Source organism: Drosophila novamexicana, unplaced genomic scaffold, assembly GCF_003285875.2.
Source record: "Drosophila novamexicana strain 15010-1031.04,08,12 unplaced genomic scaffold, DnovRS2.1 tig00000986-arrow-arrow-pilon, whole genome shotgun sequence".
Taxonomy (NCBI): Eukaryota; Metazoa; Arthropoda; class Insecta; order Diptera; family Drosophilidae; genus Drosophila; species Drosophila novamexicana.
Window position 1 is genome coordinate 1,222,446 of NW_020824835.1, and position 26,033 is coordinate 1,248,478.

At 39.6% G+C, this 26,033-nt stretch overlaps 1 protein-coding gene across 1 annotated transcript in view; it reads left to right on the forward strand.

Moving 5' to 3' along the window:
* Positions 1-109: 109 nt before the first annotated feature.
* Positions 110-26,033, forward strand: part of LOC115765611 (homeotic protein proboscipedia) — a 39,556-nt gene continuing 13,632 nt past the window's right edge. Inside the window, exons 1-2 of the mRNA XM_030709261.1 lie at positions 110-590; positions 14,643-14,657. Of these exons, the coding sequence (XP_030565121.1) occupies positions 110-590; positions 14,643-14,657 (496 nt within the window). The remainder of the gene's footprint in view (positions 591-14,642; positions 14,658-26,033) is intronic.

Here is a 26,033-nt window from a genome sequence, read left to right on the forward strand (position 1 = left end):
ATTATAATTATTTTCGGAATTTTGTGTTCATTTCAGGTGCATAAGTAAAACGTAAACTCAAGAAATACAAGAAATAGACAAGAGAACCTTAAGAACATTATAGTTTACAATGCAAGAGGTGTGCAGCACGTTGGACACCACCCAAATGGGCGCCCAGATCAAATCAGAGTCGCCGCTCAATCCACTCCAGGTGCAAACCGGCCAGACGACGGTGGTGCCGGTTGTGGCCGGGGCAGGGCCACAGGGGCCGCAGGGACCGCCGCCGGCGGTGATGCTTGTCAACAAAATGGCACCGAACTGTGATAAACGAGCGGCCGACACCGCCTACTGGATGGCCTCCGAGGGGGGCTTCATCAACTCCCAGCCATCGATGGCCGAGTTCCTCAACCATTTGAGTCCCGAGAGTCCGAAAATTGGCACACCTGTTGGCGTAGGTGGTGGCGGTGTCAGTGTCGGTGTCGGTGGCGGATATCCTGTTGTTGGTGTCGCTGGTGTGCCACAGACACCGGATGGGATGGACTCGGTGCCCGAGTATCCCTGGATGAAAGAGAAGAAGACATCACGCAAGAGCAGCAACAACAACAATCAGGGTAAGTACCACCAGCCGATAGCCATAAGCAACTCTTCACTTACCACTTGCCACTTGTGTACTTGCAACGGCGAGATGAAAAGCCGCAATCAGCCGCGGCCGTAACTGGAAAATGCAAAACTCTCATTAATCAAGAAATCAGTGCAATTTCGTTAGCATCGAACGGCGCCGCAGTCGCAGCTCAGTTCCCGGCACAGCCCCCTTCTTATCCAGTTACATATGCTATATACCAGATTCCAATGAGGCAATCCCAGCTGGCCAATCTCATTTGAAGCCCACTCGATCACACGAGCACACGCAACGCGTCTCCGTCTCCGTTTCCGTCTGCGTTTCTGTTTCTCGCTCTCTTTTTCTGGGTTCGGCTCCTTTGATGGACAGCGCGCCCTGAACCAGGCCCAGAGCCGGGCGAGCACACAGCGCAACGGTGCGGCAAAGATCTGTTATTTGCGATCATTTGTAACAATTTTCGAGAGTGGCCCGACGTCGATTCGTCAGTGCGACTGATGAATTCAGCTCGAAGACGACGTCGAAGTTGGGCGCGTTTCTTTTTATTTAAGTTTTTTTATTTTCTTACCCAATGTGTCGATTTCATTTGTGCAGCAAAAACTAAAGCCAGCCTGCGACTGTGGCAGCTACATTTTAAAATAAATGAGGTATCAAGGTTGTCTGGCCATACGTTTTCCTGTCCAGGCACAGGTACAGATGCACGCTCTAGAGTACAGAGTACAGGGTCCAGCCTGGCCAGGGCCACGCATATGTTGTCTCCCTGCTCTGCTGCTCTGTTGTACGACTGCTCTCTCTCCCCTCTGAGCGATTGCAACCTGTTATTTAGGTTCATTTGTCAAAATATTTTTCCTGTCCCCTTCTTCGATACCGGGGGCAGAGACGGCAATTGCAGGAAAACAGACGAAAGCTGGGAATGGGAACGAACAGCCAGCGAACACAACAACGGTTGCAACAGTTACAACTTGCAGTTACACTGCTGCGCATACATATATCCTCGGGAAATTTGCACCGTATTTCGCATTTGTGCAACATTTTGGGCATTATCAACAGTTGCCATTCCATTTCCATTCACTTGCCACATTTCAATTAATCACAAGTGGACACAAGTGGATCGTTTTTAATGGGGGATACGTATTTACGTGCTGCCCAGGACAGTTGATGCAGTTCTACCTGTAGGATCGCCTTATAAATACACACTGCGACTATCCAAAGAAATGAATGTCTTATTCTGTTTTTATAGTTAATGTGGGTAAATAATTTGAATTGAGTTAATTATGCAGTTAGTTAATTTTATAATACTTTAATTTGACAACGCCTCATAGTAAAATTATTCAGATGTTATATGCCAACAGAAAAGTCTCATTAATTTGATCCTCCAGTCAAATATTTGTCAGCTATATTAACATTCTGCTAAAGTTACTTACTTTTGGAATTAAGCACAAAATTTGTTTATTTAACTTGAATGGTTTATGTGTAAATTTAAAAACACATTGCCACAAGATTTCAAGTTTTTGTTTTTCAGTATTTATTATTTACATACATCAAAAGTTAAAAAATTCATTTTGTGAGCAATTACAAGCCATTAACTAGCAAAAGCAAAATGCAATTACATTAAATTATCAAGCAAGCCATATGCTAACAACTGAGCTTAAGATGTTTAGAAACAACTCTATTAAAATAAGTGATACGTTGCTCTTAAAGTGCACTTGCTTCAGCCCAAGGTTACATAGATGCAAAGAGTATCTACTTTGGTACCTTACACACTTCCAACTTTAGATATATATATATATGTGTGTGTGGTTGCCTGACCACGACAGACCTAAACTAATACTATGCCAATTAATATCAACCACATCACCATGTTGACAAATGGGAACCACTAATCCGACAAACGTTTCAAGTGTAACCTGAAATCCAAGCACGTGGCCAGCGACACTTGCCGGGGAAAGCGAATTCTCAAATTCCCCAGCGAACGCCGCCAGCTTCTTCTTGGTGGGCGAACCCTGAAACTGCCGCCCAGTCACAGTTGCGGGCCCGGAATACGAATGGATGCAGGTCCTGGCTGGGTGGCTATCCTTCTCTATGTCCGAGTGAAAGTGAGCCAATAAATAGCGTGAAGCATTCCAAGCGCCGACACTCGTATAGAATCTGTTGAAGGGTCAATACATCTTTCTCCCGCACACACACACGCACACATATACACAGAGGGCGGCAATCGACTGGGACTGTGGGACTACATGCTGTGCGATATGGATTACAAATGATGTTGTAAATGTCTGTCCGTTTGCTAAGCGGGCGGCCCATTGGACAGATGGACTGCAGGACAGACAACTAGGAACGTTGTTACGGCTCTCAGTTGAGTCGACAAATGTTTAAGTGTGTGTCTCTGTGTGTAGTGTGTGTGTTTGGTTTAACAGTTTAATTTGTTAATGTTGTCAAATTAATTCCATGTCAGGTTGTAGACGTATTCAAGTGTTGTCAGTATCCCACAGTGCCAAAGATCGTTACAAGAAACAAAAAAAAAAACATAACAGAGGCAATCTTAACTTATCAATCCATTTGTAGAACCCGTTAAATTACTTTGTCAACAGTTGTTCAACTGATCTTGAAACTAAATTTAAATGAAACTTGTATTATGATACTACTGCCATCATTAGGGATTCACCATAAATAATTCTATAAAACTAAATCTTCGTACTAATCCAAGATCTAGACACTTTTAATGTGAAATCTAAAGCATATGTTAAGTACATACATCGAATACATACATACTTTAAGTCTTCATCCAAAGCAGATTTTCTAAATATAAAATATATGTTTATTAATATCAAAACCTATTCCTGCGGAGCTTTTGGGTGTGTAATTCTTGCTTAAGGACTGTAAAACATATCTCTGCATTTATTCAATTTTTTTAACTTTTATTTTAGCTTTGCAGGCTATTTGTGAGCTTATATAGTAAATAAAATGTGCTGGGTTTAACTCAGGTCACTCGAGAGCTCTAAGCTTATCTTAAGTTAGAAGAACGTTCCAAGCGTATTTATTTCGAAAAAGGTTTAAATGGTTTTTGAAAAATCTCCTCATACATATCTCCCTCCCTCTCTGCCTCCTCTCGACATGTCCTTTTCGTACCAGACGGGCTTGTTGCGCTTACCGCAAATTGTTTGTTTCGCATCCTGAATTTTAATGTGCCCGCGAGAAGAGTGTGTGTGTGTGTGATAGAGAGAGTGTGTGTGTGTGTACGTGCTAAATGGTTGCTTTGGGTTGGAAGTACGTACCCCGTTGGGCTGCTGTGCGTGTGTGTGTTGCTCGTGTGTGTGTGCGCACTCAAAAACAAATTGTTTTGTCAATTTGTTACTGCCTCTGGCGCTCATTCACTCACATAATTGAAACAATAAAATTTCGACTTGAATAAAGTGTTAATTAGGCGTAAAGCTTCCACTTCTAATGCACTGCAGGCAAAGTTATGATACGAGGCGTTTATGGCCTCGCAAGATGCTCAGTTCGCAAAGTATCTGCGAGATACGCGCGAGTATCTCAATGGTGTAGCTACGTTTGATGGTGGGTACTCAAAACGCTGCTCGGCTTTTAATCCCAGCGCGTCGGCCATCAGTTAGCGAAACCAATAAAAAATAAACTTGACTTGTGTTCGCCCCTCTTGGACACGGCTATTGAATTGCAATCGAAATCCATTCGTGCGCCATCTGTATAATCCACCCAACGACCATATGTTGCACCGGATTCATCCGGGGACCACGCTCCGCTGTCCGTGCCAGTTCCAGTTCCAGATCCAGTTCCTGGCTGTGGTTCGGGGGCGTCGCTGCATAAAAAATGCGAAGCGCACGACTCGAAACTTACCCCCTGCAGATTATGATTATAACAAACCATTTATCATAATATTTATGTTGATGCGTTGTACTTTTTCTCAATGAAGGTCTCCCTCGTCCTTAACGTCTAGCCCTGGCCCTGGGCCTGGCCCAGGTTCTTTCGGCTAACCGTGCCCGTGCCTTTTATTAATTTTATTTATGATGAGTCATTTGCACATTTATAATTTTAACCTTTACAGTTGAATTCATTCAAAACAAACCGCGGGTAAGTGCGAAAAAGTCAATGGAGTCGTTCCAAATGCATGTGTATTTGGGAATATAAGTATATGTAGATCTAGCTGATATTTAAACAGATTTGTAGCTTGTGCGGGACATATGACATGCGTAGTAGAGTGCAGAGCATTTTTATGACTTCATCAACATAAACCAAGGAACATATTTAATTGGGGCTTATATAAGTATTAAAACTCAATTTCTACTCTACATAAAACCAATTCAAACCCGGCTTAAGCCCTATTCATAAAAAATAAGCCCACAAAAAGATCCGACCGATCGATAGATAGTTTGGCTAGTTCTATCCATGTCCTTAATAGTTTACAAGAACCAATAAAAATGAGAATTTTTTTTCACTTTTAGAAAATACAATAAAGTTCCACAAATTAAAAGACCTATCAAGCATCATATTAAGCCCATTTAAAAGCTTAACTTTTGTAATGGAAAATTACATTAAATTAATTGGGGCTCGTCAAATAAATTTTAAGCACTAATTATGCGTCAAACCACGAAAGGTGCTCAAAACAATTTTTGCCCGTTTTAAAGCCTCAGTCTGAGGGACTCTCCAACATCTTTCAAAGGAGCCACAGATTGGGTTAGGCCTGAGCCATTGAAAAGGTCGCTCAATTAATTGTTACGACTTTATTATGGAGATAAGTGCGCCGAGATACGGCGCCGTCTTGAGGAGACCAGAAGGCAAACAAAGGGTTCTAATTGGCAGGCCGCAGGATATGGCCAGGCAGACGTCTAAGCACCAGGCTTTCCCTTTTTTTCTGTTTTTTTTTTTTGTTCTCTCTCCCAACGTGACTGTGAAAAAATCTGTTGCGATTAGTTAAGCTCGGGAAAAGTGTGCTGGCGGCTGGCCAAAAGAAAAAGTCATATTTAAAAACAAATTTTGTTTACTTATTTTTCTTGGTGGCGATCCTTTATCTGCAAACTGATTTGTCATTACTTTAAAGCGCATTTTTTTTCTTGAGAATTTTGAAAAATTAATGTTTACGATACTCGTACAATTTGTTTTGCGCACCGCCAAACACTTTTGGCCAACTGACGCATTTTTTTCAATAAAAACTAAGCTGTGAAAAATTGTGCGGCAAATGTCTCGGCTTCATTGAAAATACTTATTGCAATTGACCAAAAACAATGGGCGAAATAAACTTGAATGGGATATTGTAACTAAAATGAGAATAATAAAAAAAATATGCTAACTTATGCTTTAATGCAAAAGAAAAATTAGGTTTCGATCTCAGCACTGGAAGTTGTCAAAACGATTAATTTGACATGAAGGTTAAGCTTAAATGAACTCGTCAACAAATAAAGAATATAACATAATGTGGCACTCCCGTATGTGCATATTGTGGCAAGGTGGCAACACCGCAGCGCTACCTTCTCATATAAGAAATAAGATCTTGCAAATATTAAATCGAGTTTGACATCAAATCCGCAAACAAATATAAATTGTTTCAAGCATACTAAATAGTTATTTTTTGAATATTCTTTTTTATTTATCGTAGGCATATCGCATGTCTTTTGAATAAAAACAAAAATCTTAGTGGAATTTCGTTACCACCAATACCACCAAACAAATACCACTGTGCGAGTTTCTCATTTAGCGCCAGCAAATTAGGAAAGCAATGTGAAAAAACTTTGACCATAGAATTAAACCACGTCCAGTATCGATTTAATTTTATTTCCGCTCATTTAGCTAAAAGCCAAAGGAGAAGGAAGACGAAACGAAAAAAAAACGTGAAATGAAAATATTTGTCCACGATTAAATTTTTAAAAAAGCATTTTATGAAATGACTGCACTGGCACTGGCCTCGCCTTAGAAAATTTGAATACATTACGAGTATGGGTGGTCGGATGGGCGGCAAGTGCGGTTTACTCTAGTGGAGCTGGCGGTGGTGGGTTTGGCCCCTGCGCAAATAAACTAAGGCGGCAGCAGCAGTAACTGGAAGCACATCCCCATTGACATTTCCATAGCCAAGCCGCTTACCCCTGGGCCAGGACGACGGCATGACAATGACACAAAAGCCGCGCACTTAATCGCCGCGGATCACATTCCGTAAAAAGCGCGACGATAAAAATTTTTTACGCTCTATTCTTGTGTACTTAGTCAAATGGAAGGGACACCCCACGCTGTGGTTTTCCGCGAAAACTCACTTAGTTTGACCCGCTGTCCACATTTGAATGTCTCTGTCCACTTTCAGCTGTTCTCGTGGCCGGAGCAGCGCGTTTTTCTACCATCATCGTAAAGAAGAAAATCAAATCTGAAATTATTTTCAATTTGTACGCGATTTATTTTTATGTCTTTTTCGCGGCCCGATCTCTACAGTGTTTCGCTGTTCCTTAGTTCCACCCAGTTTAAACGATTTGTAAACATTTGAATTGGATTTTCAGCCATAAAAATTTCTTGTTAGCAGCATTGTTGAGCGTTTATCAAAGGACCCCGCCCCCAGAGTCGACTACTTAAGTTGCCGGCATTAGTGGCAAGTACGGGAGTGCTCAAGTATGAGTACACCTATTTATAACCGCATATCAGACCGTTAATCGCATTACCCACACTCGATTGCATACGAATACAATTGCAATTTCTGGCGAAATATCTTCCACTCAGCTCCCAGCTCTCAGCTATCACCTCTCAGCAGCTGTATCTGCACTAACAACTGTAATAAGTTCATAAATTATCGGGTTTTACATAAAACGCCGCTTAGTTATCAATGAGCCACTGAACTACCGTAATTAGTACAGGTAATGGCAAGCGGGGTGCGGAATCGGCGTGTTACGTGCAACGTAGACGCTTGCCTCAAGACAAATGACAGCGAAAAAACTGCCATAAATTACGTGTATCATGGCCCGAACCACAGACACTGATTTTGGCTTTGTCTGGATTCTCGCAGTAACGCTCCGTTGATTCGGAAAACTCGGAGCCCTCGAAAACTAATTAGTTGAAGACTTGTATCACTCAGAAGCGAGCGAAATTACAAGTGTGAATATTTAGCACCAAAACATGCAATACAAATGCCGTGATCGTACAATCCAGCTAATAATGTAAGAGTTAATATTAAACAAAAATAATATTTTAATTTCTAATGGTAATTAAAAAATTGAAATATAAATATAAGGATAACTACACTAGTTAACTAGAACGTGTGAACAGGTGTAAACTCAAACTCAAAAGTGAATACACTTGATGGTAATACACTTCCTTTTCCTATAATATTTCGCAAAAACTTAAATAGTATAAGGTAAATGAATAAATAAATTAAAGTAAACAAATAAGAATACTCTAGTCGGAAATGACCGACTAGGGAATTTCCTGGACCTTCTTCTACCAACAACAACTGCATTTCGTGCTAGGGGGAGACTGGCGGGCGTAAGCTATAAAATGAAAGATAATCGATCTGTATATAATAATCTAGATATTACACGTAAAATTTGGTGACTCTAGCTTTTAAAACGTAAACAATTTTTTTAAAAAGCATGATTTCGATATCGATTTTTATCGATTGCTTGTAAACGGAGTAAGTTATCGATTATCACGTATCAGTTATCAATCTCGTACTGCACATTTACTAGGAAGACCTACTTTTAAAATATCAGCCTCTAGCTCTTATAGGTGAAATATGTGTGTCTCTGTTTCCTTAGTTTTTTAGCTATTTATAGAGACTTTGGTCTAAATATATGAATTTTTGTATAACTAGCGTTTGAGTTTGTGAAAACAACTTGTTTCTATTTTAACCTAATTAGATGAAGATTCCTTATGATTATATAATTTGATTGACAGCAGGGAAAAGGACAAATCCATGCTGTGTCCATTAGGTCTAGTCTCTCTTTGCTAGCTCCAGGGATATACTATATATCATCATGACAATGTAACATTGATTTTTATTCTCAGCTCATTTTCGAACTTCAATAATTTATTATCAAAAATTTATATCCATTTAGTGTTTTAAATTTGATAAATGTGGCCCAAAGCCAAGGGCTGTGAGTAGACAGCGTTAAAATATTTAACGGCGTTTAAAAGAGCGTGAAAAGTCAACAAGGATAACAAGGACAACAGCCACACACACACACACACACACAAGTATGGGCTGGAACACATGCTCAATGATGCTCCTTTGGCCCTGAACAAAGGTCGTGGTTGTGTGCCCCGTGTGTGTGCGTGTGCTGCGTGTGTGTGAGTCTGTGATTTAAATAAAACTAATGTTTGTGTGAAATGGATTTTCTGTTTGTCATCGACTGGCACAGGGGTGTGTCCCTGTGTGTGCGCGTGTATGTGTGGCTGTGTTTTTCCCACTGTTTTATATTCAAATAGCGAACCACAAAAAAGGCTTCAAGGATTCCGTATTCAAATGCACACCAACAAACAGATTTAAAATCGCATACGCTTAGCACGTGAATCGTGAAGCCAAGCCAAAGCGAAACTCAAATCCTTAAGGCTGCCACCGAGGACGCCTTCGCCTTCCGCCGAGTCATGCATCATATCTGGCTGCGGATGGGTTGGGCTGGGGGCATGCAGCGCGTGGATGACACGTGATTCCGTTGCTCGTAAATTTTCGTGCACGAATTTTTAGTGCTTTGTAGTTTTAATTTGTGGCTTGTTGAAAATGTTAACAGAATTATTTATGCGATGAATGGCAAGATAAAAATTATGATGCTTAAGGCGGGTAAAAAAGGCAGCAAACTTTTGCGACGCTTGCCACAACGGATATTGCCACAAGGTAGTCAAGCACAGCACAACACGTTCTACCTGTGCGAGATAAGAATAAGTGTTTAAACACAGATCTAAAATTTGCAACCACCCTGAAATTTTAATAGACCTTTTCGGCAAAGATCCGAACAAAATGTCACTCAGCCATTTCATTCATCTCCTTGTCGATGATTGGGGTGTCTCATGTGTGTGTGTGTTTGTGCGTGTGTGAGTGTGAGTGAGAGTGTGAGAGTGTCATGGCACCATCCATCATTTTGGACTTGACCTTTTTTTTGGCTAAGCTTCCGTTTAACAGGAGAATCTTTAATTTTGTACACATTTATCTGGGCGATGAGGTGCGCGCCACACATGCTGCAGATACAGATACAAGATACAAATACATACGTTAGCTCTTTCCAGCTATTTTCGGGGCGCCGCTGACAGCCAAGCGTCACTTGGCAGACAGTCGGGCAGACGGCGCGAGACTGTCAGACTGTCGGCCAGACATGCTACCCCATAAGCGACTTTTTTTAGCTGGCGAAATCTGCACTGCAATGGCTCATTGTTGACGTGGCGATGATTATATGGTTGTTGGTCCACCATGTCGAGGTTTCACTCTGGCCGCGTGTTAAAAATGAATTTGTCATCTCTTAACTGTAAACTGTGTGACATGTTTGCGAAAATCGCCAGGCAGCCAGTCAGCAATCAACAGAAATCAGAAATCAGAAATCAGAGACCCGGCCAATACATCAACTGGGCCCTTGCGCTATGGTCCAAGTCTGATTGATTTGCATCGGGACTTTTTATTTAAATTGACATTTTGATTTCGCTCAGAGTTGTCGTACGTCTTGTTATTGTTATATTTTTTGTCGACTTTTGCCGAACTGCAATAATTATGTCAGTCGCATTTAGCGAAGTGATCGATGGGCCACCGTTGATGCACTTAATCGGGAGTTCGGGGTGGGGATTTAAAGATAATGTGAATAGCACATTTTAAATAAACGAAAAGCTGGGGAAAAGCTGGCAAATATTTAAAAGAAATCGCCAAAATAAATAAACAATTTAACGTGAAGTAAAATTATAAAAAGATGCAAAATATAATTTGTTAGATTTGTTTTATACACCTGGAAAGGGTATTATAATGTAGACGTAAAATGTCTAACGCGTAGAAAGAGGCATCTTCGACCCCATAAAATATATATATTCCAGATCAGTATCAACAGCGTGTTGTCTGTATGTTTCTATGCGAACAAGTCTATATCAACTATATCATAAAATTACCATAGGAACAATCGGACCAAGAGTAAGTTCTTGTAAGAAAAACTTTTTTGTTTATGAAGACATGTTGACGAGCAACGCCATTTACTATTTAAACTGTGCTGCTTATGTACGTGCAAAACCTCATCAATATCACACTATAGAATCGAATCGAAAATGAGATTTCGTATGAAAAATATTCTGTTTTGCAAAATATGTTCATCTAACTTCCCATTTACGAGTTTCATTATTCTCACATATCTGCTAAGCCGAAATGAAAATTCTACAGAGACATAATATACTTATTTTTATGTGCTGATACGACCTTTACATCATTTCTTCCCAGTTGTACAAGCTACTTTTACCCAACATATGGCATATTGCATATGATTTTTGCATTTAACCAGTTACAAATGGATAACTCTTGCACTAATAGTGTGTTATTAATAAAAACCATCAAATAGTAGTTTTGCTGGGTAACTACCAACATCTCGTAATTAAGCAAATGCATTGGATTATATGGATAAGGATATGCCATTAAACTGAGCGATTTATTGTGCATAAATAAATAAATAACTGGCAATTGAAAACACAAGCAATAATACAATTACACGCACTAGGTATCGAGTATCTGGTGTATTGAGTATCGAGTATTGTAATTACAACTACGCGATGGCAGCAGTTATTAATTGATATTCCTACATGGGCAACAGATAAAAATGAAATAAGTGGGCCATTTATGAACAACAACAAACAGTTCCAATTGGAGTCACATTATACCCCGAGCCCCTCTAACTGCTGGCAGGCACCTCCATGGTTACATGCTCCCATGCGTTGTGTAATTGGAGAGCGTTTAGCTCTAATTTTGAATGTCAATTGGCATCAAAATGGTAACCAGGTGGCGGGAATGTGTGTGTGGGTTAGTGTGTGTGTGTGTGTGTGTGTGTCTGGCCGCACACACGTGTGTTTGCAATAAACGCATCGTTCAGATCATTGGACAAATTGCCTCTCGAATAATTGCGTTGATTTTGCTAAAAAGCGTGAAATTGATATGCAATTAAAATAATATTTTTCCACGTGAGTGGCGGCATTTATTATATAATAATATTGGCGTCGATTTAAGCTGCAGCACGTACAGCTTTCGAATGAAAAGCAAAGTTTAAAAATAAAACGTATACATGAATTTTTATAGCAGCTGTTGCTGATTTTGCCCAATGTGCGTGAAATATTAATTTTTCAGCGCCAATTTTAAATACGGGAAATTCACACAAATTGCAAGCTTCGATTTACGCAGGATACATTAAAGCTGCGGCGCGGGCCTTGCGCTCGAATCCAGCTTAATTTCTGGCTGCAAGGACAACGTCTGACAACACCAACAACAACTGCGACTGCTGCGGTTAATGGCTTTTGAATGCAAATTCAATTTTATCGCACTGTTCACTTTTTAATAAGATTTCCCAACGTCTGCCGCTGTCGCTGTGGCTGCCTCCACGGCCAAAAGGTGCACTGTGCTGGAAATGAAAATTAGTTGCAAGCGCAGCCTAAAAAAAGAAAATAGTCGAAAAAAAGCAAAGACTCACAGCCCAAAGAGACACGCGACTGGCAACTGCGAAAAATGCTGTTTGTGGCGCCACAAGCTCTACTACCCCCGCCCAGACGATACCACAACAAGCTGTAGGCAAAGCCTCAGTGGTGGTGGTTCACACACACACACACACACGTCGAGACACACACACGCATACATTTAGACATGGCCAGCACTTTTACCTTTCGTGCTTAGAGGGCACAACCTACAATCCAACAAATTGCGTTTTGTGCAAGAGTGGGTGGGAAAACTGTCAGAATGAATGAGTAGACTGGTCACACCTACTGTCAGTCAGCTACGGGGCAACAACTACAACAACAACTACGACAACAACAACAACAACGACAGCAACAACAATGTACGTTATCATTTTGAACTGACCAAGGCGTTGCCATTGCTCTGCGTCTGCGTCCGACTCTGGCTTTGAGTCTGAGCTCTGCAGCCCAACAAAAAAACAACTTTAAAGTTCACTTAAATTTAAAAAACGTTCTTACACATTAGTGTAGAGTTCTTTTTTTCAATTACGCAAATGGTCTTTGAACATGGTTGAAAACCGCTTAGGTTTTCAATGGAAACAAACCATTTCAGACATTTAACCATGGACAACATTCTAAAAGGAAGACGAATCTATTTTGTGAGAAGTTATTTGGAAAGTTCTCCTGAAAGTGTTGTATATTTTGAAAACCTAGAAATGTGGTCGTCATTTGTTTTTGCTAGAGAACTATTGCAAGGGTATAATAATAATTATTGATTGTGGTAGAAAGATAAAATATAAGTTATTTAAGTTGCCCTTACCATATATTTTTTATAACAGCCAAAAAAAACAGAATTTCAATTAATTGCTGCATTTTGTTAATTAAGTTCAAGTTTTTAAGTGTTGGAAAATTTTAAAATACAGTTTTTTGATGAGATCTTCAATATATTCTAAATCAGTTGTAAAGTTTTGAGATATTCACACTAATTCAACTTCATTCGTCATGATACCTTCAAAATTATCTAGTATATCACGAAATATTATGATATATGCCTAAGTCTCAGATAACTCCCAGGCTTAAAATATACTGGATAGGGTCAAAGATATATTCTTCTGTTAAAACAAACCAACCTTCCCACCGCAATGTAAACTGCTTAATGTTTTGGAAGAGCATATCATAACACTTAAAGCTTATATGAATTCAAAATGTTTGTTATAATACGAATCGGGTGATTGAACTGCTGCATCTTTAAAGCTAATGAGCTTATACAATGCTGAAGCAACTTTTAGTTCTTTCTAGCAAAGTGCCAGTCATATGCATGGGCTTTGGCCAGCTGCAATAAATATAAATACATTCATATTTACTTATTATCTATTCGAATACTTGCTAATCACGCAGCTGCTGCCCGTTGCTGGCGAAAATCTCAATACATTTGACTGTTGCTCATGAAACTGCATAAACTTGGCTCCACTCCCAGCCAGATTCAACTGCCAGCCCAGACGCTATTATTTCCGACCGCATGATTTTATTTTCGTGGAGCAGCCAGCTCCCTGGCTGACTCGAACCCCGAGTGATTACTCCTTTGATATTTCGGTTGGGCGCCTGCTTCATTTTTGTGCAAATAATGTACTGGCAGACACGACACGACACGACGGCTTGCTTGAGACATGCTGCAAGTGGTTGGTTGGTTGGAGTAGCATTTTCTTTACTATCGAGCGACAGAAAACTTCTCAATTACTTTGGCTTGCAAGTTGTTTAATATTTTGCTGATGTCGCTGACTCCGGAAGCGAGCCGGGACGGGCCACAGTGGCCACTTTCTTGACCGCTCGTTACGTGCTGCATGTGTTGCCCTATCAGCTCCGGCTCCGGCTCCGGCTTAAGCTCTAACTATGGGTCCGCTCACATGCGGCAACGGTGGCAACAACTTGAAACTTCCGCTACCAAGTTTGGGGTTAATTATTTTCCACTTTTGTGCTCAATTTCATAATACTTTGCTTACAAGTAAGTTAGTATCCACAAACTCAACTATTTGAAATCAACAGAAAACTTTCTTATCAACTGAGGGACTCTATGCTTTCCTTGAATTTATTAGATAGGTAAATACCAAATGCTGATCTTTACATAAGTAGAATAGTTGATCTTGGGCACATCAAGAGACAAAGAAAATTCCACAGTTCATTACAATATCCTAGAAGGAAAACAAAAACAAAATCGTTTATATCGAATATAAGACCAAAATTTATAATAACACTAATACAAAATTTGAACGTGTCTGCCTTGCAATTTGCTTTAAATTTTACACATAATTTAACCTTCCTATTTAGGCTACTATAATTAATACTTGATATTACAATTTTAGTTTTTTGATATAAATACTTATAAGCTTACAAAAATATTACTGACAATTGATAAATCATTTTTATTTCTTTTATTTTCCAGGTGATAACTCCATAAGTAAGTACAATTTGTTTCTTACCATTGCGCAACATCAAAACCACAACATTTTAAATTGGCTACATAAGTACAGCAAATTGCATTCGTTTGAGTTCGTAAAACCAAAATAAATAATAAACACGACTATATAAGGCTGGAATATACAGAAATTGGGTTTGCAAATGAGGTCCGAGACCGCAAACATAATTAAATGTTATTAAAATACTAAAAAGTGTGCGAAGGTTATGCTGAAAGCCGCAAATGAAACAGCTACCTATTTAAGACATTTTTTTTTTGTTTTGCCATTTTAATTTTCCATTGAATTTTTTGCCATTTGCTTTTTCTCAGCCTTGTTTTCGGTTGTGTTTGAATGGGTCAAAACAAGCTGCAAAGGCAGCGATAAAAGCATTAAGAGTGAAATTATGACAAACATAATTACATTTTTCTTTCTATTTTTTCTCTTTGGAAATTTAGTTTTACTTTTCTATTTTCTTAATATAAATACTTTACTTTACTCGCATTCATTTTAATAGACGGTGGGTTAGTTGACTGCCATTTTGAATCGAAACTCGATTCGTCTAGACGGTGGCCTCTCCCTGAGGCTCGACCAAAAACTGAACCAATCAACCGTCAACCATTTTCGACCAATTCGACGGAAACGACGCTTTTTCATGTTCGTGACCAAAGTTTAAGAGCGCTGTGGGCCTGGATAAAAAAATATTTTACCTGAATTAAATTGAGTAACAAAAACACGAAACATTGTTTTTTACCTCTCGCAAAGATACACACACACGCAAACATACTGCATACATGCACACCGTTCTGCCTCTACTTTTTTGGCGTTTTTTTGTACGTTTTATACTCTAACTAAGCAGCGGAAAGTCGAGCAACTTTGTTATGACGAATGCAAGGCTATTACGGAGAACTGTCTAAACTAGATTTCCATTTAAAGTAATGACATTTTACAACATATTTTGGTATTTGACAGAACGGAAATACAATCAAAGACCTTGTAAACATAAATATAATTATATATATTTTTTAATATCCAATATTTAATGTGAATTTAAAACTACAAATTCCCAATTGCACATTTATAGTGAATATAAAATGTTGGTCTTCCACATGCCCTACCTAGCATGCTTTAAAAATTTTATACAATATAATGAGTTCACAGATAAGGGAATAGAAAAATGATACTAAAATAAACTCTAAGTCAGCCTTTTTTAAATAACATGCACTTTACAAGGAAGATAACATTTTACAGATCTTTAATAGGTAATAGATAAACAAATGGAAAATTAAGCTCAAATAAACTAAATATCAGCCTTCTTAATAAACATGCAGCTTACCAGGAAAATAGGATTTTATTGAATTTAATTAGTTCATAGCTCAACAAATAGAAAAATTAATGTCAAATATACATAATATCAGCAGTTTACCAGAAAGATTAGAATAATGTCATTATAATTAAAGTTATTATTTCAGGGTTCTGTCAGGGCATCAGATCTTCGGCGCTCTGACTACAGTTTTTCTTTCTTGATTCCCTAGTTGTTCTGTTTCTGTTCTGTTGTTTGCATAGCGTATATAAAATGTACAAAGAGAGAACAAACCCCAAAGCGAAACACGCTACCAGTTTCGGTTGTTTTTTTTTTTTTCTTTTTTCTTTTTCCAATGCCTGCCAAGTTGGCCCCACTTGTAATATCATTTGTCGACGTCGACTCCTGTTTCCATGTGTTGGTCACTTTGGTGTCCGGACGCGTCGGTGTTGGTAAAGCGGTTGCGGAGGAAATAATTACATGATTGAGGCACTCGCACACACACACACACACACATACACACAGAGAGACGAATACACACACGTGTGTACACACAATGACAACAACAACGGTTACCTTCTTGATGGTGGTGCTGGTGGTGCTGCTGCTGTTGCCATTGTCGTTGTCCGATCGAACAGAACACGTTAGCCCGGCCAGCTCCAGCTCCGGCTCTGGCTCAAGCTCTGAGGCCCTGTGACCATTGCATGACAGGGTCGTGTATGTAAACACACCAAGGCATGTGTATGTGTGTTTGCAAACGCCGGCTATGAAATGAATGGCGGCTTTGTATACTGAATTCTTGTTTTGTTGTACTCGATTTTGTTGTTCTTTTTTTTTTTTGTATATCATGCCAAAGCCGCAACAATGACAATGACGACGGCGACGAAGGCCCAGAGCAATTATTGTACCGCTTGCACAGTGAAGCAGCCGGCAGCAGCAGCATATGCCCTTTTGCCTGACCACCCTTTGACCTCTTACCCAACCCTTAATGCTTTTACCTTATTGGCTAGCGGGTCGTCAGGGCAAAGGAACTGCAGATATGACGGCAGTGTTCTATAAAAAATATATTTTCTTCCTTAAACATCTTGCAATATAAATCCTTCACTTTATGTGATCTTTTGAATAATTGCAAGAATATTTCCTTAAGATTTCAATATTTAATTTAAAACATACTTTTCTTTAAAAAGTTATAGGTTTCACAGAATTTCTTGTGCTTTTATTATTTATTTATAAAAGTCTTAAAGCATAACAATCATCAGATGATAAACTTGATATTACAGTGCAAACACTCCTAAAGGACACATCTTAAACGGACTGCGCTCGTGGGCGGTTATTTTCTTTCAAAGCATTGAAAATTAGTCCACGACCATTCTTTTATTCTCTATTAGGCGGACAAAAGTTACCCGAATTTCGCTGTCCGCCAAAGGGAGTTTTCACTGTGTTTGCATTAATAGCTGCTTTTCTTAATAACTACATATTCGTTCTTGGGCTCAAAGTTTAAAACATTTGTCAAGCTTTTTTTGAAATTTGACAATTATTCCTTCCACTTTTACATTAACCAACCGTACAAAAATTGAACACTTTGAAATTATAATTAATTTAATTTGTTGAATTAAACAATCCTATATTTTCTATATGTAATTTGCACATCAAAGTCAAACTCAAAACTCCGAACTCTGATTTCCAAAAACAAATTATTATTCACTCAAAAAAAATATATAAGACAAACCCCCATCTTTAGCCCGTTCTACTCATATGAATATATAAACTATTCTAAGTGAGCCCATTAAAGTAACTCATTAAGTTTGCATTTCCCGAGCAAATTATAACAATTCCTCTAAGAGGTGTACACCTATCATCAGATTCATGCTAAGCCGCCTGCCTCTGCTTTAATTCTCAGCTACAATTAGTCTGTCCATAACTGTGGCTAATAGTTCGTAAATAGTTGGCCAATATTTACATGTGAATGTGCGGCGTGTGGGTTGTGTTGTGGTCGCATTATGAAAATATTTGCCTTCAAATTGCTCATCTCTCGATTTCATTGTCCATCGACGTGTCGTCGTCCAGGGGCCCGCTGTGCGCCCGACTCTCGTCCGGGTCGTCTCTTCGTCTCGACGAGGCAGCCGTCAGTCTGAGGGCTTTGAAAACGTTTTCATTACAATAGTGCGTAGCCGCCGCCGCAGTGGCCGCCGCCGCTGCTGCTGCCGATCGGGCAAATGTGTCAGAGCTGAAACGTCATGATTAATGATGGTGGCAAGCATGTGGGCCCGAAGGCCAAGCCAGAGCCACAGACCGAGCCCTAGCCCGACCCAAAGAGTCCGGACTGGGCTGTTTTTAGAGGCCGGGACGGAGACAGCCTGGGGGTAGGGCAGTGCGACCTGGCAACTGGGCCATGGGAAGGGACACACAAACATCGAGAATGGGTTTGGGAATGGAAATGGGACCACAACCGGCGGTGGCACTGGCTCTGGCATCATTTTATCAAGGTAAATTAGACAAAAACAAAAAAAAAACACGACAAACAAAATGTAAACATCGCGCCAAACACAAACTAAAACACTTGGCGGAGCATTAGGCGAAATTAGAAATTAATCCTGGGCTGCACTCGCGGCGTCTCATTGGTATTGTTGTGTCTTGACCATGGCAACAACTGCTCAAGGGGCGGGAACATAATGTCAAAAGACAAACATTCACATTCAGGGGATGAATTTGTGGAATAGATACAACACACATTGACGAATATGTGATTAATATTACTATAAATCATGGACAGCTAAATTTAACTATAATAAACAAGAACAAGCTGTTATCTTCGGGGTGCGAAGAGCTTAGTAGTGTTAAAGACTGAACGATATATTTAGTATTACTATAATTTACTCAACACTTGATGGAATACCTTTTAAGAAAAGCCAGGGTTTTGTTGTGATTAGTACTCAAAAACCTGTTAGGGAAAAAACCAGGGCATTTGAATAAAATATAAAGTTTCTGTTGCACTCTACACAAAGCTGGCTAAATTGGTTTGAGTTTACATCAATTTATTAAAGTCGTATCTAAAACTGTTGTGCCCAGTCGGTCAGTGCGTTCTTGTAAAATAATGTACTATGTCTTAAAACGACTATAAAAAACAGTATATTTTCGCAAAAAAGTTAAAACGATTTTTTTTCATCAGCTAAATTTCCACCTACATTTAAGACTTCTCAATATCTTCAGAGAGATTAGGTATTTTAATTTGATGCAAAATTAATACTTAAAGGGAATAAATAAATAACCAATATTAATAATATAACATAAAATGACTATGCAGAGAGATTTTTACTAAATTAAAATATATTTAAACTTGAATTTTGTCAGTACGATTACTAATAGGTAAAAAAAAAAACAAACATAATTTCTAAACGAGCCGTTTCTGTAGGAGTTGCTGAACATCTTTTTAAATGGAGTTATTCAAATCGTCCAATAATAAAGATAAAGTATCTTTCTACTGCCGAACATCTGTTTTTATTGGATTGAATTTATTTTATTCAAGATTATAATACAGACTACAGCACAATGAGGTTCCGGGCTCAAATCCGAGGCTAGTGTGTGGAAAGTATTGTCTTAAACAAAGCAACAAGAAAAGACCTATATAACAATAATATAGTTCAACTTTCTTAAAGCATTAAAAATTTTTAATAAATACAGCTTAGCAAACCGAATTTTTAACTTTCTTGCCTAATGAATGAAATGAATAATATTGAAGATTTGCAGGCGTATAAAAGCAGAGCTCCGCTTTAGCTAGTATTAAAGTGCAGTTCCCTTGAATTATAGAAAATTCATAGAAAACCATTCATTAATTTTGTAAAAAGTGTCTGCGCAGCGGATATACAAATCTCGAGACAACACCAGCTGCCGCAGTTGTCTGTCAATTCCATCAATTCCATTGATATTACGAGTTTAGAAAAAAAGTGTTTGCTCTTGCTGTGGGCTCTGGATGCTGTGCAGCAGAAAGATGCGCATTGCCTTAATTGAAACCGTTTAAATTGCAATTAATCACCCGGCAGAGCCGACACCGACGCCGATGCCGACGACGACGAGGACGACGCGAATGTTGCACAGTTGTTGCCGAGTGGCGCAACGAATTCCCACAACGGGAATGGGAAGTTCCTCTGCGACTATGAATCCTCGTGCATTAAACTGCAGAGTGAAGGAAGGAGAAGAGAGAGAGAGAGAGGAGCTCTGAATTACTGTCACCACGGTGACTAATTTTATCCTTTAGCTGCTTTTGTTTTAATTCTGAACAAATGAAGAAGCAGCCAACAGTCAGGAGTGCCAGGGCATCCAGGACAGGCACACGGTAACTGTTTAATCGCTTTAGACATGCGGATTTAAGTTTTTTGGGCTAAACAGCAGCGCGCGGGTGGGAGCTGTGATAAGTGAAAATATGGAGGATGACGACGAGGACAACCCACCCCTCGCAGGCGTTGAGCATGCGATGGGCGGATGAGGATATTGCCACTGTGGTGTGCATGGCATCAAGCCACGCGAACACCCACCCGTCGACCCGATAACACCATCCAAAACCAAGAACCCAAAACCCAAACACATCCTCGCAGCCGCGCTCCACCGGACGCACGCACAGGATGCGAACTGCGGATGCCCAAGGTTGAGGGATGAGGTATGAGGCAGCTGAGCGATTGGGACTGGAACTGCGAACTGCGAACTGGGTCTGGGACACTGAGCCTACGCCCATGGCCTTCTTTTCTTGCCTACTCGTCGCACACTTCGTTTTTTGAATGGAAATAAATTAAAAATGGGCGGCATCTCTGGAGCCGGCGAGGCTGGGGGCGTCTACAACACGCGTCGCAGGCAGCGGCGGCAGCTTTGCTGGCGTTAGCCGAAGGTAAAAGTTTTGGATAAAACAGTTGAACTTCAAAATGTGAATTTGATTAGGATATTTGCATAAAATTCTGTTTCTGCGCCCAGCACTCAGCACGGGCCCCACCAGAAGGCTGAACGCCAGCATAATACCGCCATAAAATACGGGAAAACACACAAAACTGGAGCTGGAGCTGGAACTGAAGCTGAAGCGGAGTCGGAACGTATGTTCTGTTGCCGGAAGCGGAAGTATATAAGTCAACCTAGATTCGGTAGTGGCGTTTACGCTGATACAAGGACAAATGGGCTTTCAGCTTTCAGTACTCGTATTTCATGTGCAAAGTTGTTGAAAGCAACAGCTTTAAGAATTTCGAATGGCCACAACTTGAGAAACTTGGCTAGGCGAATGTAATTTAAAAGGGATTTTTTATATTAAGGAACATTTAAAGCAATTTTTTAATCATTTTATCAGATTATTATTTTTGACTTAAACAGGAAACTTAAAATAAAATTATAATACAATTCGATTTTGTTTGTTTCTTTTGTTTTTCGCTAGGCACAAGTATAAATAAATTATTGTACAAGATACTAAAGATGCAGAAGAAACGAGAGTTCTTATTTGTTAGTAAGTTTCCTGTAATTAAAAAAAGACAGTGTAGAAAATAAAAAAAAAAAGTCGATTGGGAATTGTTTGCTCATGAAATAGAACTTATTGAACAACAATTTATACATTCAATAATAGCTACTTATCAGGTATTATATTTAAATATAAGTTTCTAGAGTAAACTAAATGAAATATAACGAGAAAGAAGGGCTATCTTTGGCACGCCGAAGATCTTATACCCTTGCAGACCCAACCTTTTCATAATGCTTATAGGGCTTTGCTCGTATCTAAGAAGCACAGGGAAAATAGTTAATGCCGAGTTTGGACAACATATATTGAAAAACAAAATGTTTTTTCATACAAAAACTTAATTTTCGACCGATCGTTCCTATGGCAGCTATATGATATAGTTGTGCGATCCTAATAGGATTTTGCATATATATGAGGAGTAAAGTAAAACTAATAAATGCCAAGTTTGGTCAAGATATCTTGAAAAACATAATGTTTTTTCATACAAAAACTTAATTTTCGACCGATCGTTCCTATGGCAGCTATATGATATAGTGGTCCGATCAAGCTGGTTTTCACATATGTGCTGCGTGCAACAGAAATAGGGACTTTTGCAAAATTTCATTAAGATAGCTTTAAAACTGAGAGACTAGTTCGCATAGAAACAGACAGACGGACAGACGGACATGGCTCTATCGACTCGGCTGTTGATGCTGATCAAGAATATATATACTGTATGGGGTCGGAGATTTCTCCTTCTATGCGTTACACATTTCACGACAAAATTATAATACCCTCTGCAAGGGTATAATAATATTCAGTTTCTTGAATTAATATATATATTGACAGATATTCAACTACAATAGGATTCAATTACTATCTCACAAATTGATATATCTATAAATCTATACCTTGTATATGCAACAAATTGAACTACTTGCCACATGGGCTGACATCTCATAAATGATATATGCGCAGCACATGAATATGCTGCTGTAATGGAGCTTAAACTATGTGACATTTAGCATATGTCGCCACCTGTGTGTAATGTAACATACACATGCACTTGACATGGCCATGCCCAAGGAGCACTCCACCTAAAACCGAACGAAACCCCACAAACAAGCAGTGGGAGGGCCACAACTGCTACGGCGGGAGGGCGGCTCAGGAATGGGTGTAGAGTCGTACAAGCTGACAGCCAAAGGCAGCTCTGGAGCTGGAGCTGAAGCTGAAGCTGGCATAAAATGCAAAACTTTTGCCAAAGAGCGTCGCTGAGGAGTTGCTTAGGCAAATCGTATGTGAAACATTTGGCAGGCAGCGATTTATTTAATGTCTTTGGCTCGGGACGCAGAGGCAGCTGCAACGTTCGAGTGATTTAGATGATTTATGTCTCAAGACGTACACTGCAGGGTTAATATTGGACAGCAACAACAACAACAACAACAACGACAGCAACAACGCCACCAACTACCAACTACCGCAGCCTGTTTTTCGGGGACAAAATTCACGCACTGCAAACATGGCCATATACACATACATGCTCACATTGTCCATATGTATGTGGATACGCATTTCGACTCGTTGGTTGCCATAACTCAAATTTAAAGGCGGCGCCTGTGGCAAATTGGAGGCAACATCTCCAGCCACAGCTGCGTTCTACGCATGCGGATGCGGACGCGGACGCGGACACCGGGCAAATTCAATTATCGGGCCGTGCTCGTCTGTCAGCTTTGGTTGGTGCATGCAACACGCATACGCCGTGTGGACGCCGTTGTTGGGATCGCAATTAAAGCAGCCGCAGCACAGCTCGCTAATTAATTTGCATTTGCGCCCGCCAACTCGTCGCAAACTTGTTGATTGCCAGGCACATGTATTCATATATACTGCATATATCTGCTGCTTTGGCTTGTCAATTAGCCAATCGAGTCAAGATTTATCACATTTCTTTCCTCTTATCTGTACATTCAATGCAACGTGCTGAAAGCTGTTTTATTGGTCTATCACCCCGACAAGTGCACAAGTCCAGACAATCTAATGGTTAGCCATAAACAAATTGAATTACACGTGGAATTGACAATTTGTTGAGCTATTAAGAGCATATAAAGTATGCGGAAGTCATTTGATAAGTCTTAGCATTTAATACAATGTGTTCTATAAGTATATATACGTGCCTATAGAGCGCATTGAGTGTCAGTCTTCAGTCTTTCTCTTAATTTGTATGCAATTCTGCTAAACTGTTAGCAGAGAGCAAGAAAAATGTATAAAGTGTTATAGTGTTCGATGTCATGTCAGCCAGATGATCGAAAGATAGTCTTATATATAGAACTAGTCAGCCAATCGTTCAATCGAAAGAACGTCTCTTATATATATAGATATAGTCAGTCAATCAGTCCGAAGAGATAGTCTTTAGATATAGATATAGTCAGTCAATCGGTCAGAAAAGAAAGTCTTATATATGTACATATATTTCTTGTGTTTGTCTTAATATTCTACAAAACCTGATTCTGTAGATAAATCTTACGATTTAGCTATCGATGAAACCAAAAAACTTTATGATAAATGGATCTGAAACACAAAATTTGGAATCTCCATAGGGCAGTCTGCGTTCTCCAAGATCAGGGCTTCTAATAAGGATTTCTCATTTCTCTCTCATATATTTTAATTGTGAAAGTCCACTTCAGCTCGAAAAGACTAAGCATTCGTTTATTCTTCCTATAATAAAAATATATAATACCTTAATACGGCAAGTCCGTAGAGTCCCAGCAGTTCACTCGCAATTTAATCATTAGCATTTGGATATATGTCCATTTACAAGTACTCATAAATATTTTCTTATGCTATATATTTAATCGTCTTAACCCATATGAAAGTTAAATATAGAATATAACTATTGCCATTTTTAATCGCCGTCTCATGCGATTTCTCTTCCGTGTGTGCTTAAGCTTATGCTTATAATTTAGTTTAATTTTAAGTTTTTTTTTTTTCGCGATATCTGCGACTGTTTTTCATCTAATTAGAAGTTGTAAATTCTACATCTATTCCTAAGTCGGAGGGGGCCCTGCCCACAGTCGTCGTCTGCAGACTTTTCGCGTTTTCCTTTCGCGCAACGGAAGTGACTTTTGTTTTTTCTTCGCTTTTTTTTTTATTTACCGTGAATATTGTGCCGCCGGTTGCTGTTGTTGTTGTTGTTGTCGTTGTTGTAGGGTTTGCGGTGTTGTTGGGCGTTCGTGTTTAAAATAAGCAAAACTTACGGGCGATAAAAATACTGCAACAACAACAACAACTACAACAACAGCGGCGGTCTGATGGCGTATAAGAAATGACGAATCAGAGAAGAGGGCAAAATTGCAAGAAGTAGTAGTAGAAGAAAGAAAGAAACTTGAGCTTGGCGTGTAAACGGTTTTTTTTTTGTTTCGTCTCTTCTGCTGTTCTTCGGCAAACCTTCTGATGTGGACAGCCGGCGTCGCCGACTGGGTGGCCAACGCCATGTAACTCCCTTGCTCCGCTCACCCTCTCCATATAAATTCCCCACACTGCCCGTCACCCTCCTCTCCCTCTGACCAACCATGGGACGAGTGACGTTGCGTCTCTGCAGCTGGCTGAGGGCGATTCTGCTGCGAGACAAATGGAAATGAAGCGTTTATGCTGCTTTATTGCGGCGATAAGAAAAAATGAGGCATTATTTTGTTGTTTCAAGCAAAGTTTGCTGCTTGGGCATTTGCTTAGCCCCCCCTACCACTACCCGTCTGCCCTTCTCCACCTTACCCGTACTCCATCGAGTCGCAAATACATGCGCAATCTTATTTATATGTATTTCTATATTTTCATTTTTGCCCCGGGCACGGAAACGACGTGATGCGAACCGGCCACAGGTTGAGCTGCGGTCTCGTCCTCATCCTCATCCTCGTGCTCGGTCTGGAATGCGGCAATTTCCTCGGCCGTCTCCGGCCTTAAAAAATATTTGCACTGGGCGCTCCTTGGGCCCTGAGCTGGCCATGAGTTCGCGCTTTTCTTATCCCAGTCGGATATCTGAGTCCTTTGGCTGCACCCAAAATGATTTTGGCATTTCCATTTCCAGCTCCGGAATTACTTGCGTTTTAACAGCTTATTTAATGTGAATCAAATCGAGCAGAAAAATAAATTTTATATCTTCAAACAATGGCAATGACTTCGGCGCACTGACCATTTGGCAAGTAATGCAGGGCGTCAATTTTAATTTTTACTGAGGAGGAGAGAACATAAGAATAACTAAACATTTAAGAGCCTTAAATTATATTGTACTACAACAAAACTTGATCAATTCGTTTTATTCTTATTTAAAGTCGACGACTAAACTGATGCTCACCCAGTTCTTAAATCAAAACGTTTAAGATCCACAGGCACCTTCAGGCGCCTGGTAACTTATTCTCTTGTTTAATTTACCAGCTGCTTTCAAAATCTGTTTTGTTTTTTATCCATGTTCTTGTTAGGCAATTTGTGTGACACATAGAATGTATTTCCACAATTCCGTTTTTGCAAAATTTTACCATGTAGAAAAAAAGAGGGATGAAAATGTACCTTATTGTTTATTATTGTTTATTTATAATGGGTTTATTATTATGGGAAAAATAT